We start from the raw sequence: 16,193 nt of genomic DNA, 5'->3' as shown, positions 1-16,193 counted from the left end.
ACCCAAGTGATGGTATATAAGACCCAATAAATAAATAAAATAAAATAAATAAATAAAAATTATCTGTTAAATGGTTTTGAATAGGATCTCCAATGATTTTAGTTGTTTGTTTTATTTTAAATATGCCCCATGTGTAGCATTTTTTAATGTTGTACAGCAACTTTTTGAAAGCCAGGGAGGCAATTTATAAATATGCTAAATAAATAAATAAATCTTAAGTAGTAAGAGCATTGCAGTATTTATAACATATATATACATATATATATATATATATATATATATATATATATATATATATATGTGTGTGTGTGTGTGTGTGTGTGTTTGTGTGTGAGTTCAATGTCATCTAGTTTTTATTGGCACTGCCATTACATAATCTATCAGGGATCTTTCAGGGATTTTGGTGTTTGTAGACCTTTTAGCTTGGATCTGGAATTGGAAAGCATTGATGGAATGAATACCTCATCCCTGCCCTGTTGGATGGGAAGGATGGCACAGACCTAGTCCTAGTGGCACTGCAGAAGCAACAGCAGTTATAGTGAAACAAGGGCAGCCTGAAACAGTCACGTGGCAAGTTAATTTAACCTTTTAAATAAAATGACTTAATGTATGGTAGAAACAACGCCATTAGATAAAGTAACACTTGCCCTTACCGACCTCACTCATGAGCAATAAGAATAAAACCCTTAACGGGGGAACCACTATGTATCTATATTTATTATTTACAATTCTCTGTCAATATATGGATTGGTGCATTAGATAAATCATAATTACTGTTTCAAAGAACTTTTAATCTGAACAATATATGAGGTCCCATAGGCAGTGATCAGAGGAAGGATATGAACTGGGGTCTGAAGATATCAGAATGGTATGTCCTAAAGAAGGCTATGGGGGGTGGGTGGGGGGGAGGGAGGTAGTGGATGGGGACCACTGGTATAAATGACTTAAACAACAGAGATCATTTGGTGCACATCCAGTTATTTCTAGTTTTGTACAACAGATGAATGTAACTATCTATGGGTATGCAGTTTTTGGGGGGTTTTTTATATCTATATTTTTGTTATGTTAAGTAATGATAAGTCATGATATATTCTGCATGTTCCAACAATTCATATGTTGAGTTTTAAAACCTGTTTAATAATTAAAATAAAAACCATTTATTACAAAAAAAAAGAAAAAGAATGGTATGTCCTAACTTTTTCCCTCTGCTGAATTTCTCAGGAAGGTAGGCAATAAAATCTGAATGCTAATTTTGTTGATCTCTGTTTGCATCTCATCCTGCTCTCATTATTTTCAAGGTTCATTGCAGAGAGTGAAAGAGAAATGCTGAGCACAAAACATATTCCATGAGCAGCTAGCTACGGGCTTCGCAACTCTGGGAAACAGTATCAAGGAAGTTTTCTCTGCCTTCATCAACCGCATTCAGAAGTGGAGATGGAGCAGAGGAAGATGATGACGCTGAAGGTCATTCTGGGAATACCAGAGGTGGCACTCAAATAGGATTCCCTTGGAACCTGGCATGGAATGTAGAGGACGTGCTCTGACACTTTGCCTTGAGGAACTCCTACAGCCAATAAGCCTCCCTGCAATAAATCACAAAAGAGCTTGCAAATGGCATGAGTCTGTAGGAGATTCTGTTTTACTCGGCTCTCCCAGCCCAATATGAAGAGGCCCAAGCAGTCCACTCAGCTCAATATCCTTAGCTTCTTCGGACAAAAGCCCAAGGGTAAGGGGGAGCCAGTTATGTTGGGAGAGGAGAAGACAGCAACAAAGAGCCAAGAAGAGATCCAGCTGACTCTCACACCCAGCGAGGGCACCACTGCCTCCTCTCCAATGCCAAGCGACACCCTCTTAGAGTGCCCCTTGTGCCTGCTCCCCCAGCCAGTCAAGTGCTTTCCTCCACTCTCCTGCTGCCCCCACCTTAGTTGCCTGGACTGCCTGCATCAGTATCTGCAGATTGAAATTACGGAAAGCCGAGTTCAGATCGCTTGCCCTCAGTGCCCAGAGCTTGTCCAGCCCTCAGACATCCACCATCTGCTCATGGACACGGCACTGCTGGAGAAGTATGAAGAATACTTATTACGTCGGTTGCTGGTGTCCGACCCAGACAGCCGCTGGTGTCCAGCCCCAGACTGCAGGTAGCAATGCTTAATTATTAATATTACTCTACGGAGACAGCCTTCCATGTTCTATTGCCTCTAAGAGGTTACAGTCTTTTTTCTGGTTCTTAGATTGGTGTTCCTCAACCTCATCCTGGAGCCTCACCTAACAGGTTGAGGTTTTTAGGCTATGAATATGTATAATATATATTTGCATACATTAGGGACCCAATGTATGCAAACAGAGCTCATGCACACTCATTCCACAGAACCTGAAAACCAGCCCCATTTGGTGAGGCCTCAGGACCAGGATGGGAAATATGGTCTTTGAGCTAAGTATTGGGCCAGTTCCTTCTCTTTATGATATGTAAATTAAGGATGAACAAAATTACACAATTACCAAATTACACAAAGACTGCCACTCATTGCAAACGTGAGGATTAAAATGGAGAAAAACACTCTGGTCTACGCAGACATTTGCAAATGTGATGGAACCTCAGACCAGAATCTTGGGGGGGGGGTTTACATTATTTTCGTGGAGTCCAGTCCGATTTGTTCAGATATTCATGGTCATACATTTTATTTACCCTATTGTGTCTCAAGATCATCTAATGAGGCATTAAACAATCTAGTCATGGGGTTTGCCAATTTTTCTTTCTAGGTTTTATAGAATTTGGCAGTAAATCCATCCAATACTGGGGATTTATTTATCTTCGCATTGTTTATGGTCTCTAGAACTTCTTTTTCTGTTATTTCTTTATCCCATCTTGCTTGTTCATACAAATTAAATTTAATAAGTGTGGCTGGTTTGAGATATTCAACGTGTCCATTTCATCTACTTTTTTTATCCATGAGTATAATTCTTTAACAAAAGTATCAGATCTTAGGTGATTATGTCACTATCCAATAATAAGTATCCTCGTTTATCTTTAATCAAAAAATAAACCTCTCATTTATTCTTTCTTTATCTTTTGTGATAATAATTTGCTTGCCTTTGACCCTCTCTCAAAATATATTTACTTAGCCTTCTGCATTTGAAAATTAATATCACCTCCTTGTATAGATAGATTTTCCCCCTTGTCTTTTCTATTACTCTTAATGTCATTTTCAATTCTGTCTTCTCATGCTGGTTTTTCAAATCTCTTAATCTGTTGTTAAGCAATTCCGGTTCTCTTCTGTTCTTTTTCAGTTTTTCTCACTGCCCAAGATATGCATCTTCCCCTTAAGACAATTTTAAAACCATGCTAAATAGTGTGCTGAGAGGTTTCTCTTGTGCCATTAATTTCAAAGTATTCTTATATTTCTTTTTGGAAGTTCTCTGATTGACTATCATTCAATCTGCAATATTCCACCCAACCACCCTTGCCAATTGCTTAAGATTTCGAAGTTACACCTAGCACAGGGAGAGATCAGACCCAGTGATTGTTTCAATCTCGGCCTCTCTCACATTTCTCATCTTTTTTACCGATACCTTATCAATGAATATAAGTCAAAGCGAGAATTGGAGTTATGTGACATAGAATAATACTGGGGTAATTTTCAAAGGAGTTACACATGTAAATGTAACATACTTTCAGAGCAATTTTCAAAAGCCCACTTACTCGAGTATAGTGCACTTACTTGAGTACATTCTCTGGATAATTCAATGGCATATATTGTAGCAATTTTCAAAAGCCCACTTACACGGGCAAATTGCATTTACATGTGTAAAACCCAATTTTAAGCATGTAAATGTATTTGAAAATTGAGCCCTACATGTAGCAATTTTGTTCTAAGGGATATCAATACCTCCAAAAATCTATCATGCCCCTCTCATTTAGTAGTTGCTTAAATGTTACTCTATGCTTCTTTACTGAGTGTTAACCAACATCTGGCAGATAGGATACAATCCCTGTCCATTGTTAAGAAGCCTGACTCCATTGAATCAATTTGCAGTGCAATGAATCATAAACATAGGAGCCGGGTGCACCCTTGCACCTGGCCCAGTCGGTGCCATTTTTCAAAAGGCACCAACCTGACCTTGCCCCAGCCGTGGGATCCCTTGACAGGTTTGGGGGGGTTAGGGGGGCATGATGTTTGCTGTTGGGGGGAGAAGAGTGGGAAGAGGGGGAAGGGGGGGCTGGAGCCTCAAGTTTATTTAATGGACTGGGGGACTTCAAGATGAACCGGGGGAGGGGGTCTTCATGAAGTATATGGGAAGAAGGGGGGGTTTGATGATGGACTTTGGGGGAAGGCCATCACCATGTACCTAAAGTTTTATTTTTTTTTTAATTTTAGGGGAGTTGGGGCCGCATCAACCGATGGCCCCAGGTTGAAACGGAGGTCAGCACTGACCCTGCTCAACCTCCCCATTTGCCACATCTTTTATTTTTTGGGCCAGTGGCCCTTTAAGGCGATGGTGGTCCCATGAGGTTGGCGCCGCCATTGCGTGAAAGGGCCGCTCGCTGCGGTGTTTGACCGTGACACAAAAGAACGCGCCATCCAACCGCAATGCTTTTTCAGGGAGGGAGAGAGGTCCTGCTATCGCGGCGACACCTCCCCGCGATGGTGGGACCCCCCCCTTCTGCGATAAAACATTGCAGCTTAGTGAATCTAGGGGTTTGCTAGCTGAACCACGGTTGAATATGGATCTCTTCCTGTCTCGTCCACATCCACCTCTTACTTAATGGAATAGGAAAGAAGAAACATGGATCACAGAGAGGAAGAAAAGGAAAAACAAAAGAAAGGGAGTTGTTCCTTTTTTTTATCTGCGTATCTCCATTAACTTTTATTCTCAGTTCTTGTATTAAAATCTCCGCAAGTCCATGGTGTTCAATAGAGATGTGAATCGTGTCCTCGATAGTCTTAACGATCGATTTCAGCTGGGAGGGGGAGGGAATCGTATTGTTGCCGTTTGGGTGTGTAAACTATCGTGAAAAATCGTTAAAATCGTGAGCCGGCACACTAAACCCCCCTAAAACCCACCCCGACCCTTTAAATCGACTGCAGGAGGTCGTTCAGCGGGGGTTCCGGACCGCCGCTGAACGACCTCCTGCACGCGATCTCCTGCCGGCGCCATTTTCCGTACGAAAACGATTCGCGGCAAGAAATCGCTCCCGGAACCCCGCTGGACTCCCAGGAAACTTTTGGCCAGCTTGGGGGGGCCTCCTGACCCCCACAAGACTTGCCAAAAGTCCAGCGGGGGTCCGGAACGACCTCCTCCGTCGAATCGTTTTTGTCTATGGCCGCTGCCATTTTGCGGCGGCCATTTTGAAAAATGGCGCCGGCTGAAGACAACACGATTCTATTGAGGGGGCCGTTCCGGACCGCCACCGTTCTGGACCACCGCCGGATCCCCAGGTAATTTAAAGCATTGGGGGGGGGGGTTCGGGAGGGTGGGGGATTTAATTTAAATGGTCGGGGTGGGTTTTAGGGGGTTTTAGTGTGCCGGTTTTCCTGCCCTCCCCCTTCCCCCGATTTACGATTTTTTAACGATAAATCGGGGGAATTGGTATTGTATCGTGGCCCTAACGATTTTTTGACGATTTAAAATATATCGGACGATATTTTAAATCGTCAAAAAACGATTCACATCCCTAGTGTTCAAGCTAATTTCACTATGAAAGAAAGCAGAACACAGGTAATAGGAATCCTTGCACTTAGTCTCGCTATGTTGTGGGTCTCCTTAGCTATTCATTTGGCTCTTCTCTTGTCTCAGCATAGAAACTCCTGCAAATAATTCCCATGTCATTTTCCAGAAAGGATCTTTCTGACTTTTGAACAGCTCTGTGCATAGCGCAATCAGTTTGTCTTCAACTTAATGACCTGCTCCTTCCTTAAATTCTGAATTCCAATCTTTCTCTCCAGGCGTATCTTTCTTTTAGCCTCCTGGAGTTCTACCTCGGTCTCCTTTTTTTTGAATTATTGGACTCAGGAATTATAGAGTTTGGTCCGAGTCTCTTTCCTCCTGTGGGGACTCGCTGCTGGTGCTGAATTTCCCCTCCCAGAGTTACTTCTGCCACGACTGTGTTTTCTGCCTGGAGATTCCTGCCTTTTTCAGTGCCTGCCATCTCTCAGCCTTTGATTTCATCCTGTAATTCATGAAGCTTACAGTAAAAAGTAACCCAAAACAAGCATGTCCATCCATAGCTAATACTTTCTTTTTTTCAAGATCTCGGTTATTTCTTTCATACGCCCTCCTCTTTTGCAATGTAATTATTGATCTATCGTTAAATAAATATTTCTATTTCAGATCCTTCCCAATAAATTGCTCCAAGTGATCTGGCTTTATTCATTATTCAGTCTTTTTCTGTAAAGTTGTACAAGGCAATACTTTCTCAGGCTGTTATATCTTGGGGGGAGGAGGCTAATGCTCTATGGGGCAGATTTTAAAAAACTACGCCCGCGCATACTTTTGTTCGCGCGACCGGCACAAACAAAAATCCGGGGTCTGCGCGCGCAAGGCTGCGCCGAGGCAGGCGTAACTTGCGTGCGCCGGGCCGGCTGCCAGCGCGCCATGTTCCGGTCCGGAGGCCCGTGGCCCCGCCCCCAGAATGCCAATGACGCACCACCACGACACGCCCCCCAGCACACCCCTGACAAAGCCCCAGGGCTTACGCGCATCCCGGGGCTTTGCGCGCACCGGCAGCCTATGCAACATAGGCTCGGCGCGCGCAGGGGGAGCTTGGGGCAGGTTTTCGTGGGGTACGCGCGTACCCCTTTGAAAATCTGCCCCTATGTGCCTTCAAAGTGAAATTTTCAGCTATATCACGTCCTGGATTTAAAATGGCTCAGCAGAGTTTCTATATCACATCCACACAGTCTGTGTACTCATAGCTCTCAGGTTCCTCCCCCCAAAAGCTCAAATTATTTCTCTGAGCCTGGTTTTCCAAGTTCTCCCATTTTTCCTTTAGCTCATATTTCCCTGTTTCTAATTTATCCAGTCTTTTATGAATTTTAGGGTTTATCGCCTTCTCTTTTCTATTTCCTCCAGATTGCTACTGAGCTGAGAAACAACGTGGACAATCTTGGAAACTGTCTCCTGCGCCTCTGATTTGACTGACTTTGCTTTTAAGTCTTTAAAGCAGGAAATCATTTTTGCTTTAGTAATAATCAGTTATGTTTACTGTGCCTTTTCTGCCTCAGCACTCTTCTGGCCCAAGCTCTCCATGCTTCCTCCTGTCAGCATCAGTGACCTCCCACCATTCATCATTTCATCTCCATTTCCTGTCCAGAGATGCTGTTTTAAATTGCCCATTTTTTAAATGTGTTCTTGTATGAAGTAAAGCAGGAATGCCTTATGGAGAGATGGTGTCTGTCTCTCTGTGATCTGATGATATGGACACTGCCCTCAAAGGATCACGCTTTAATAAATTGGCTAGTCTATAAGGTGCCACTCGACTTCTGTCATTTCTCTGTTCACAGAATGAGCTGAGATTTGACAATTTACATAGGGATACTTTGAAGAATTCAGTAGGATGAGCAAAAACCTTTGTCAGAGAGATACCTGGGTCCATTTTGTTTGGCTTCATGTGTTTTAAAATTTGTTAGTGGGCCAGCAAAGTAAAGTAGTGTTCCATAAGTACTGAAGCAGCATTTAAGATTGAATACCAGTCCCACAGACGTGCTGTTAGTGAATTACATTTACTAGACTTATCATTAGTAGCTATACCCTCTCTGTATCACTGGGCCTTCTGCTAATTAGTGCTTCAGTTCAGATGATGTCATTTTATATGCAAATGTGTCAGTTCCTGCATGGACTGGTCAGCCATCTCGTCGATGACATCACTCCCACTCCATGTCCACTTTAATTTAAATGTCTTATGTTGCGCTAGGTAGTTTTAAAGTTCCCTTTCAGCGTCCCAATCATCTGATCATTGATGCAGTGGTCTGGCCTGCAAAAGTATTCCCCTACAGCAGAGCTTTCCAAACTGTGTGTCGGGACACGTTAGTGTGTCGCCTGCAGTGTGCAGGTGTGTCGCGCAAGCCCGGTCAACTCTGATGCGAGTTTGGGCTTTTTTTTTTCTAGAGATTCACTTTTTTTTTTCAGTTTATGGGTTGCTTATTATTGGGTGATTTTTGCTGTCAATCGCGTTTTTTTGGGGGGCTTGGTGGGTGGAACGAGCCCAGCCATCCTTGTATTGGCTGCTGCTGCCGATGAGGCCTGGCCATGAGGAGTACTGACTGCAAGCAGCAGTGTCTGGTGATCATGGAAGGGAGTGAAGCACTTAACTGGCAACAATCAAAAAGACGAGGTACATGAGTGTGGGGGGCCAGACATGTGCTGGGGAGAGAGAGATGAGTGAGTGGGGGGCAAACGTGCTGGGGGGACAGACATGTGCTTGAGGGGGAGAGATATGAGTGTGTGGGGGCCAGACATGTGCTGGGGGGAGGAGAGAGATGAGTGTGTGGGGGACAGACAATTTGTTTTATTATTGTTTCTCATAAATTATAACAACAACATGAATCTTGGAATATATATTTTTAATATAAATTTAAGGTTTTCATGAGATAGGTTGTGTCGTGAAACATTTTATTTATGTATATATTTAAGGAAACATACATAAATTGTCAAAATATGTTTCGTTCGTTTAACCTTTAACCTCTGGTTTACTAGTAGACTGAATTACCGTGTCGTGAAATTATGTTTGTCTAAAAAGTGTGTCACCAACATGAAAAGTTTGGAAAGCTCTGCCCTACAGGGATGCAGTGTCTGCTGTTTTGCGGAGGTTTATTCAGACCTCTGACCTGTTTCACCAGTGTGGCATCCCTCTTCACATTGTCTGCATTGGATAATGTATACCAGATTAACAGAAGAGCATAAATATGATCATTTTCTGCTGATTGTCTTTTCCTTGTAGATAACTGTAGGTTCCTTTTTGTTATTTTGTCTTCTCTGTCTTATGGCTATAAACCACTCCATAACCCTGTACCTCGCTCTGAGTACTCTCTCCTAAGAGACAGAGTAATAAATCCTTGTAATAAGTAAATAAAGTCCTAGTAGAAGTTACAAGGCATGGAGTTTGCAGGGTTTCATGCCATTTTCTTTTTTTTTATTTAATTCTGTTTGAAACAATTGTAGCAAGTGCCAGAATGTATCAGGCTGAAACATTTATTTATTTTATTTATTTAACATTTTTCTATACCGAACTTCATGACAAGCTTCATATCAGGCCGGTTTACATCAAACTTAGGGGTTTAACTTAACAAAAAACCATATAACAGGAAGGCCGAAGCGCAGATACAAATAACAGGGAGAATGAACTTGGGGGCTAGGGTAGCCAGGAAATAAAGGACAGAAGAAACTGGAGAAAGAAAAACGTATGACTATACAATGGCTGTGTCGGTCATTTAGACTATTGGGCTAACTGAAAGAACTGTTGCGATGTTAGGCTTGAGGGAAGGCTTGGACGAAAAGCCAACTCAAGACTTCTCCCTGTTATTTGTATCTGCGCTTCGGCCTTCCTGTTATATGGTTTTTTGTTAAGTTAACCCCTAAGTTTGATGTAAACCGGCCTGATATGAAGCTTGTCATGAAGTTCGGTATAGAAAAATGTTAAATAAATAAAATAAATAAATGTTTCAGCCTGATACATTCTGGCACTTGCTACAATTGTTTCAAACAGAATTAAATAAAAAAAAAGAAAATGGCATGAAACCCTGCAAACTCCATGCCTTGTAACTTCTACTAGGACTTTATTTACTTATTACAAGGATTTATTACTCTGTCTCTTAGGAGAGAGTACTCAGAGCGAGGTACAGGGTTATGGAGTGGTTTATAGCCATAAGACAGAGAAGACAAAATAACAAAAAGGAACCTACAGTTATCTACAAGGAAAAGACAATCAGCAGAAAATGATCATATTTATGCTCTTCTGTTAAGAGTTCAAGACTTGGCTTTTCGTCCAAGAAAGAAACAGGAATGGCATCACATGCCCAGTCCATCATAAGGCCATGCATGCTCTATGCATGTACAGCATTCCTGTGGCAGATGTGACAGAGTTACATAGAAGGGAGTTACAGTAGGGCGAGATAAGATAATAACACTTATTTCATGTAAACACATATATAACTTTTGTAAGATGTTTCTGAACTAAAGACCTCTTTAAACTTTCAAATGATCTGTACTGACCCTTGTGATCTTTCTTCAGCTATGCGGTCATTGCTTATGGCTGTGCCGAATGTCCCCGGCTGTCCTGCGGTCGGAAAAGCTGTGGAACGGAGTTCTGTTACCACTGCCGGCAGCTGTGGCATCCGAATGAGACATGCGAGCAGGCATGGAGACAATGGTCTCAGAAAACCCCCGGTGTGACTGAACCTTCCGCACTCCTCGTTCTCAGCGAAGAACCTGGCCATGGTAAGTAAGAGATCACACGGGAAGCATTTGTAAATGATGCCCCTTGTCTTGGGTATGACATAGAGATAAAGGCATCACTCCAACCCGATATTAATAATAATCACATCTGTCTTCAGCATTGCAGCCCTGACAGACACAGCTCTTTGGAGAGCACAAAATTGTTATATGAGCACTATACTGGAATTAATACGTATTACAAAATATGCAGTAGATCTTCAAGGCTGGTGCAAAAGCATTTGGCGCCTTAAGTGAACTTCTGGTCATGCACCCTCCCCCAACTTACCTACTGCCAGCATCTCCAACACAGCACACCCGTCTACTGGTGGCAGTGGCTTCAGGGTAATGCTTCCATCTTTGATATTGGCTCTAGTGAAGCACCACTCTGGGCCTTGTGCTAGTGGGATTTTGCCGCCCTCAAAATGATGGCGCTCTAAGCGACCACCTAGTTTGCCTAATGGAAGCACCAGCCCTGCAGATCATGTCTAGAACCACTACACAGTATATAATGTACATGCCTATTAATACTGCAGTGCAGATTCTACGTTACTGATAAGACTACGTGAGAGAAGCATTTGTAATCATGACAGATTGCAGAGATGCCATTAAGCTCATGTGAGTTAGCTTGCTTGTGGATTCACTTTTTATTTAAATTCTTTGTTGTCTTTCTGACTGTTTAAACTCGCCGTTGACTTATTTTTTGTTAATGTTTTTCTCCACTGGGTAGTTTATCGCTTGAAAGGATTTTATCAAATCTCTTGATGGTGTTTCTATTTTTATTTGTTATGTTTCTCATGTCAAACTGTTTATGTCACATGATTTTGTGTAGGTTTATTGTTCACATCTGGGAGCTTTAGAGTGAGTGGGATTTAAATCTTTTTAAATAAATAGCTGAGAATGTTAGAAAGAGCCGTTGCTGTCCTCTCTCCTGACTGGTAATTGCATCTTCTGCCTGTCAGAACATGCTCCCGTTGCCTTGCTGGTCCTGTATTAAGAATATATGAGGCTGGGCCAGCCAGGAGGCTCAGGGTCAACCTTGTGCACTGCCACGTGGAGGACATGGCTTACATTCCCAATTCAGGTCTTCTGCTCCTTGGATGAGCTGGGGATGCTGTGGACGTTGGGGAGGGATTCTCAGTCATAGTGCAAGAGCAACACCCGGTGACCAAATTTAGGGACCATGTTATCCAGGCTTTGGAAGGAGATGCAGTTTGTGGATCCCATCTACTGTGACTGGGTTAAGCTGAGGGTATATAAAATAGAGGAATAAATGCTGGGCAATTGCAAAATGTAGACTCATGGCACCATGGCCAAGCAGAGGTCGGTTCTGATTGAGCTGCAAGCCTTTTGCACTGATTCATGTGAATTTTTAAGGGGCAAGATCATCTCACTCACATTAACAATCCCAGACAATCTCTCCTGCGCCAGGGTGGCCAACTGTCTTTCAGTTGGAAGAACAGTCCTACATTTTTTGCCCAGTCCTGGAAAAGAATGAAATGAGTTTAGGGGATTTCAATAGAATGTAAAAAATCCCTGCCCCTCCTTTCTACCACATATGGTTCAAAATGTCTCATGCAGCAGCTTTTTCTAGCGGACCCTAGGTTTCAGTGCCCTGCTTCTTTATTCTCTCACACATGTTATCTTACTTAGAGCAGGTTCCCAATTGGACTGCCCCCCCTTAACAATCCCAGTCCATCTTTGCTGCTTTATTGAAAGGACAAGGAGTCCATGTCTTTTCCCGTTAGCAAGTGTGAGTGGCATTCAGGTCTATTCCTACTATTAGAGGGTAACTTTAAAACAAGCATGCAGGGGCCCTTATATGCACATGTAGGATTTAAATAATGTGAAGCGTGTGTGTGTGTGTGTGCTTCTAATATTAAGTGCTTAGACAAGCAAATGTAGTTTGCATATATATATATCTTCCTTAGGACTTTGTCGGCTTTGATGCACACACTAAGTGGATTTTAAAATATACTTATGAAGGACAATCCCAGTTTTACCAATTAGTCCACCACTTTGCCCAGTCTCTCTCAAAGTCTTCCAGACCCGTCTGGAGATTCAGCCTCCCCCCAGTTTACCCAGACCCTTCACCCAGTTGATTTAGAACTAAAAAGAGATTTCTGCAGAATTACACCTCATCAAGAGCAGAAGTAAATATATACGAAGCTAACAGCCTGCTGCGCGCTACGGCCACCAGATTTAAAATATGGATTTGTGCACCTAAATGTTGGTTCCGCCCCAGAACGCCCCTGTCCCTGACTCCACCCCTTTTATTCCCCTTTTAAAATACAAGTTGCTCATGCTTAGCCCAGAATCTTGCTTATATGGGCCTTTTAACACAAGCAACTCTTTTAATATTCATCCCTTAGTGTAGATGTGATTGGGGAAGGGGTGGGATGGCCACTAGTTCTGTGGAAGTATGTATCGTCTTTTACATTTGACCCTGAGGGTTCCTTCTGCTGCTTTGGGCTTCCAGCTCATTTAGAGCTTGGGATTTACCTGGGGATATTTTCTCTGTGTTTATATCCTCCTCCCAACTCACCTAGCCCGGTCATTGCAATGACAGTCCTCTGCTGTGGATCATGCACCAGTCCAGGGCGCCTTCCAGAAGCCAGCAATCATAGACCCTAGACATATTCATCTATTAGGTGTCACTTCTGCTTAATGAATAGCTCTTCCACACCTCCCCCGAGCCACCAGGTTGGCCTGAAGAAAGTGTAGTTTGTCAAGGGGGCAAGAAAGAAGAATTGAGGAGCACTAATAAAGGGTCCTTGTTTTTCACCAGCAGTAGATGTCAATGACATTAAAGTTTGTCCTCGCTGTGGGGCCTTCATCATGAAGGTTAAAGATGGGAGCTGTAACCGAATGAACTGCACCGTATGCGGCTGCCTCTTTTGTTGGTTGTGTCTGAAAGAGATCACAGACGTCCATTTCCTCAGGTATGAACTATGTTGTAAGCATGGCACCAGGCACAGGTATATACCAAGCCCCGTTCAAAATAAAAATAGAGAGAAAGACACCAGTAGAACGATCACAAGGTTGTGGGTGGTGTACAGTCCCATGCTGAGTACAAGGTGTCCAAACTCCAAAAGAACATTGAGATGATAACGCAATAAAAGATCTTTATTCTAACATAGTATAAGGTCACGCAGCCCTAGCCACTCAATTTTCCCTTTTGCTTGGGCTCTTAGTAATCACTGTTGGTGCTTATTAAACTAATTAAAGGCCACAATGTCAATTCTTATTGCTTAAGTAGCTTATTTTACAGCAGAAGGTAAATAAGGTGGAACATACCAAGCTATAGTTCATCACTTAGAAATTTGGCTAGGCTGAGAAGTAGGAGATTCTGGGATAGTAGTGCAATAGGTAACAAATACGTGAAGACAATGTAAAGCAGTGGTCCTCAACCCACTCATGAAGGATAATCCCAGTTTTACCAATTAGTCCACCAGTTTGCCCAGTCTGTCTCAATGTCATCCAGACCCCTCTGGTTCTTTAGCCTGCACTTCCCCCAGTTTACCCAGGCATCTCACCCAGTTGTTTTAGGTCTAAAAAGATATTTCTGCAGACTTATACCTCATCAATAGCAGAAATAAATAAATGAAGCTAACAGCCTTAGGAATCCCCCAGACAGTCTTGTTTTCAGGATATCTGCAACGCAGAGACAGTACATGAAAATATTTATGTCATATGTATATGTTGAGATAGTGGTGATTGCAATGGATGGGATCTTAATCAGGGCCAAGTCTCTCCAAACCCTGTTATGGATTCTCCAAATTGAGGGGGGGGGGGGGGGGGGGGGGAGGGGAGGATATACCTCCAGGGTCCAGAGCATTGTGCAAAAATCTAAGATCACCTATGCCAAACAAACCAAACTGGACACTTGGGTTGGGTGTTCCAAAATAAAAGTTTACTGGCAGACTTGGTCTATTGTAATCAATTGGCACCAAACACACTTTCTTCTAGTTACATGTATGATCAGTCACAAACTCTAGTCCCAAACGTTATCTGTGTATGTGTTCCTTGGTATTTGTCTCAGGGTTCCTTCTCTTCCAAGGAGGTGGAAAATAAGATGCCCAGGGTGGAATGGGTTGTTCTATAGCTCTCCCTTTCCAAAACTACCTGTGGACCACTGCTTGACTCCACAAACTCCACTCATTTCTGTCCTGTTCTCCTGGGGTAAAGACTCCTGGCTCCAGTCTCTCCTGTTTTCACTCCAGATGCCCTCCTTCACACTCCCAATTCCCTTCTCATAAATTGCAAAGGATCTTTCCGGCTGGAAGATCCCAAAAATCACACATCAGGGAAAGCAAAATCCTCCTCTTTCCCTGTTCTTCTCTTGGGCAGGAAGTGGGAGTGGAGGCGTTAGAGACTACGAACCAGGGAAATCAGGGTTCAGTTCCCATTATCACTCCTTGTGATATTGAGCAAGTCACTTTACCCTCCATTGCCTCATCTACAAACGTAGGGGGTCATTTTCAAATGCTTATCGTGTGCAATAAGCCTCTACCTCACGCGAAAAAGCCCTTTTCACTTGTGATAGCATGCTGGGGGGCGGAGTTGGGGTGGCGAGGGGAGGAGTCGGGGTGGCGAGGAGGCGGACTCGGCGGTGTCTTCACTGGCAGCGCTAAGGTAAGTAACGTTATCATCGCCAGTAGCGCGCCCAATAGCACCACCTTTCACGGTGGCGCTGTTGGGTGCGAAAGCTGGCAGCGAAAACACCGTGGTGGTGCGAAGGCTGCCAGCTTTCGCATGCCCGCCCCCCCCCCCTTCGCCCCCCTGCCCCCAGTTTTCGCTGGATTCACCATTCTGCGATAGAATGGTGAATCCAGGCCTTAGATTGTAAGCCTTCTGGGGGTTAGGGAAATTCTCATGGTATCTGAATGTAATCTGTTCGGAAGTATCAAAAAGCAAAATTGAAAAAAAAAAAAAGAGTGGATTGAAAACAACCTCCCGAAATCAAAATATCACTCAATATTCAAAACAAAGAACTACCACAATCCAATCACTGGAATGTGAGTCAGAAAAATGTGGCTTTCTATGTTTCCTCAGCACAGGGGCTGCATCCAACATTGAGCAGCGATAGGGGACAGGACCAGTGCATATTTGGCAACTCTAGGTAAACCTTTGGCTATTTATCCCTCCTCCCCCAATGTAACTACTGATGGAAGTGGCTCCAGCACAGTGCTTCCTTCTTTGACGATATTGGCTCTGGTACAGCACACCCCTCTGGATTGCACACTGGGAGGATTTTGCTGCCCCCCAAATCTTGGCGTTCTAGGCAACTACCTAGTTTGCCTAATGGAAGCTCCGGCCTTGATGGGGGATCCAACAAAATAGGTCCTTTTCCTTCAGATTCTAGCACAGAATCTCTCACTGGTCCCCGGAGTCACTCACTCTTGAACAAAGAGATAAGAGCCTTCCATTGTAGCAGCCTCTGAAGGGGGTGCTAGGATGAAATGGTATGCTCTCCTCAGACTTCTGTAATGGGCCCTATTACTTGAGCCACCTGCTAGTGAAGATCCCCATGGTGTCTTTACACTTACTTATTTTGGATATCCTGAAAACCAGAATGGCCGGGCAGATCTTTGAGAAATGGGTTGAGAACCACTGACATATGGTAGTACTGTGGGCAACCCATTGTTATGAAACAGACTCTGGATGAAATAGCTTGTGAGTTTCCTAAAAAAGAGGATGCGAGTGGCTAAAATGAGAAGGCTAATTTGGAACTGAAGTAGTTCCAACTACTACTAATTTGGAAC

The 16,193-nt window shown here is 43.3% G+C and overlaps 1 protein-coding gene across 1 annotated transcript in view; it reads left to right on the top strand.

Annotated features, from left to right (window-relative positions):
• LOC115088252 (E3 ubiquitin-protein ligase RNF19A-like) overlaps window positions 1-16,193 on the top strand; it is a 96,481-nt gene that overhangs the window by 25,511 nt on the left and 54,777 nt on the right. Inside the window, exons 2-4 of the mRNA XM_029596347.1 lie at window positions 1,299-2,138; window positions 10,229-10,434; window positions 13,220-13,370. Of these exons, the coding sequence (XP_029452207.1) occupies window positions 1,663-2,138; window positions 10,229-10,434; window positions 13,220-13,370 (833 nt within the window). The 5' untranslated portion in view covers window positions 1,299-1,662. The remainder of the gene's footprint in view (window positions 1-1,298; window positions 2,139-10,228; window positions 10,435-13,219; window positions 13,371-16,193) is intronic.

Source organism: Rhinatrema bivittatum, chromosome 3 (genome assembly GCF_901001135.1).
Source record: "Rhinatrema bivittatum chromosome 3, aRhiBiv1.1, whole genome shotgun sequence".
Taxonomy (NCBI): domain Eukaryota; kingdom Metazoa; phylum Chordata; class Amphibia; order Gymnophiona; family Rhinatrematidae; genus Rhinatrema; species Rhinatrema bivittatum.
This window is presented reverse-complemented; position numbering and strand designations above follow the sequence as displayed.